Below are 2573 nucleotides of genomic sequence, written 5' to 3'. Positions count from 1 at the left end.
CGAGGACGCGTCCAGGACGGGGGCCGTTCCGGTCAAGACGGTCCCCCTTGTCGACTCCGAAGGCGGCAGCGGCCGGGCACCCGCCGCCCCGGACCCTGCCTCTGTCGATCCACCCTCAGACCCGTCGGCAGATCGTATTTGTTTGATGTTTTCTGACGTGACTTCACTGAAAAGCTTTGACTCTCTTACAGGCTGTGGAGATATTATTGCAGACCCAGAGGAAGAGGCAGGTGCCAGCTGTGACAAGCATGCCCCCGGGCCAGGCAAGCCGCCTCTCTCTAAAAAGAACCCCGGCGTGGTGGCCTACCAGGGAGGCGGGGAAGAGATGGCCAGCCCGGACGAGGTGGACGACAGCTACCTGCAGGAGTTCTGGGACATGCTGTCCCAGACCGAGGAGCGGGCACCCGGGCCCCAGGAGGGCGCGGCCAAGGTGGCAGCTGCGCTGGAAGCCAAGGTGGCGCCCGAAACCCCCAAAGACACCAGGTGTGTGGAAGCGGCCAAGGACGCGTCCTCGGTCAAGCGCAGGAGGCTCAACCGGATTCCCATCGAGCCCCATCCGAAGGAGGAGCCCAAGCACCCGGAGAAGGAGCAGCAGGAGGGCGTCCCCAACAGCGACGAGGGCTACTGGGACTCCACCACGCCAGGCCCAGAGGAAGACAGCGCCAGCAGCGGGAAGAAGGCGGGCATCCCCCGGGATAGCTACAGCGGGGACGCGCTCTACGATCTCTATGCTGACCCGGACGCAAGTCCAGCAACCCTTCCTGGGGGGAAGGACAACGAGGAGACGTCCTGCCTGTCCCGGTTAAAGCCCGTATCTCCAGGCACCATCACTTGTCCACTGCGAACCCCAGGCAGCTTGTTGAAGGACTCTAAGATCCCTATTAGCATCAAGCACCTGACCAACCTTCCATCTAGCCATCCCGTGGTGCACCAGCAACCCTCCAGGAGTGAGATGCCCAGAACAAAAATCCCGGTTTCCAAAGTGCTGGTCCGCAGAGTCAGCAACCGGGGCTTGGCTGGGACCACCATCAGGGCAACGGCCTGCCACGACAGTGCCAAAAAGTTGTGAGGTCTTCCGGGCCAAAGTGGATGGGCCACATGTCAAGGAATACAACTTTTCCCTGGAAACCACTGCAGTTAGTTTTGCTTTTCCTAAAGAAAGTCTTTTAGGACACCACCCGTCCCCGCCTGCTCCAGAGCATGGACCGAGGAGGTCTCTGTGCCCTCAGCAGGGACAGGATAACACCAGAAAGAGGGATGCTACACTTGGGATTCTCCTCTCAAGATAAGTCCCTGAGAGTTATTTTCAAGCACTTTTTTCTTTTTTACCTTTAAGTTTTTCTTCTTTTTTTCTTTAATATAGTGAACACTTGGAAGTCACCTTTACTTGCCTTTGCAGAAAACAGGACTTAGCCAAACCTAAATAAGAGTCATGCCTGGATATTGGGATGAGCCAGTGTCCGGAGGCCTGAAGGAACCACTGAAGAACCAGAGGAGATCTCCTCTTCCAAGACAGATTTCCTTCCTTCCCTTCTTTTCTCTTTCCTTTCCAGGAAAAAAAAAAAAAGAAAAAGGAAAAAAAAGAAAGAACCTTTGCTGTATCACTGTGTGGAAAACACCTCCAAAGCTGAAAGAGCCAGGTATTTACCTGATGAGCAGAGGGGACCATTGATTGGCAGAAAACTTCCCTACTTCAGTTGCTAGATATGCAAATTGACAAGTATCTAACACTAGGAAAATAAAGGCGAGTTTTGGTTTGGTTGATTTCAGTAATTTGTTTGGGGAGATATAAAAGGCTCAGGAGAGCAGGCTTTTGCTTTTGTTTGTTTCTTCCCCCACCCAGTGCAGAAATCAGGATCAGGGAAAGATTTTACTAAATGCCAATAGATACAGTATTTAAGCATTTATAAGCTGAAACCTTCTCATGTGAAGATAATGCATATTTTACAGTTTATCCAGCTGTTAACATTTTGTAATCGTCAATAATCTAGAATATAAAATCCGGTCTTACAGCTAGACGTGATGAGGGTCCCCAAACCCTTGACGTTCTGTTATGTACTGTAATGGGAAGAGATTCTGGTTTTGTTTTATATGGGTCCTCTGGTTCTCAAAACAGCAACAACAAATCTATTGTGCTGGTGTCCCAGAGGAATGGCTCTGCCTTGTTTTGGGTAAGAGTCTGTTTCTCACCCCAAAGCCTCTTTTCAGATATTTTTTTTAACCTTGATTATAAAATTTTGGATCCAACCATTCCTCAATATGGTGAGTGCAAAATGAGGAACACATAAAGAAACACAATAGAAAGAGATAGTTTTTCACATCATTTGCCTTTTGCTTTATGGACTTATGATGAAGACAAGTGTGTGCAGAATATGACATTGGCAAGCTTATGTATTGTAAACCCTTCATGCCAAGATTTTTTTTGAAAAGTCGTTTGCTTCTATGTATGTTTTCTAATATTTCAGATGAAACATTTATTTCAGAAAGGGTTATTATATGCCTAGTTTCAATGATAAACTGAAGCAGTTCCTAGAATGCTATTAGTGTCTAATGATGAAATTAATATCCTTTTT

General features: G+C 48.7%; 1 protein-coding gene across 1 annotated transcript in view; it reads left to right on the top strand.

The window, feature by feature from the left end:
• AMER2 (APC membrane recruitment protein 2) overlaps positions 1 to 1984 on the top strand; it is a 3864-nt gene extending 1880 nt beyond the window's left edge. Inside the window, exon 2 of the mRNA XM_011999985.1 lies at positions 5 to 1984. Within this exon, the coding sequence (XP_011855375.1) occupies positions 5 to 1069 (1065 nt within the window). The 3' untranslated portion in view covers positions 1070 to 1984. The remainder of the gene's footprint in view (positions 1 to 4) is intronic.
• The last annotated feature ends 589 nt before the right edge of the window (positions 1985 to 2573 follow it).

Source organism: Mandrillus leucophaeus, unplaced genomic scaffold (genome assembly GCF_000951045.1).
Source record: "Mandrillus leucophaeus isolate KB7577 unplaced genomic scaffold, Mleu.le_1.0 Scaffold61, whole genome shotgun sequence".
NCBI classification, from domain to species: domain Eukaryota; kingdom Metazoa; phylum Chordata; class Mammalia; order Primates; family Cercopithecidae; genus Mandrillus; species Mandrillus leucophaeus.
This window is presented reverse-complemented; position numbering and strand designations above follow the sequence as displayed.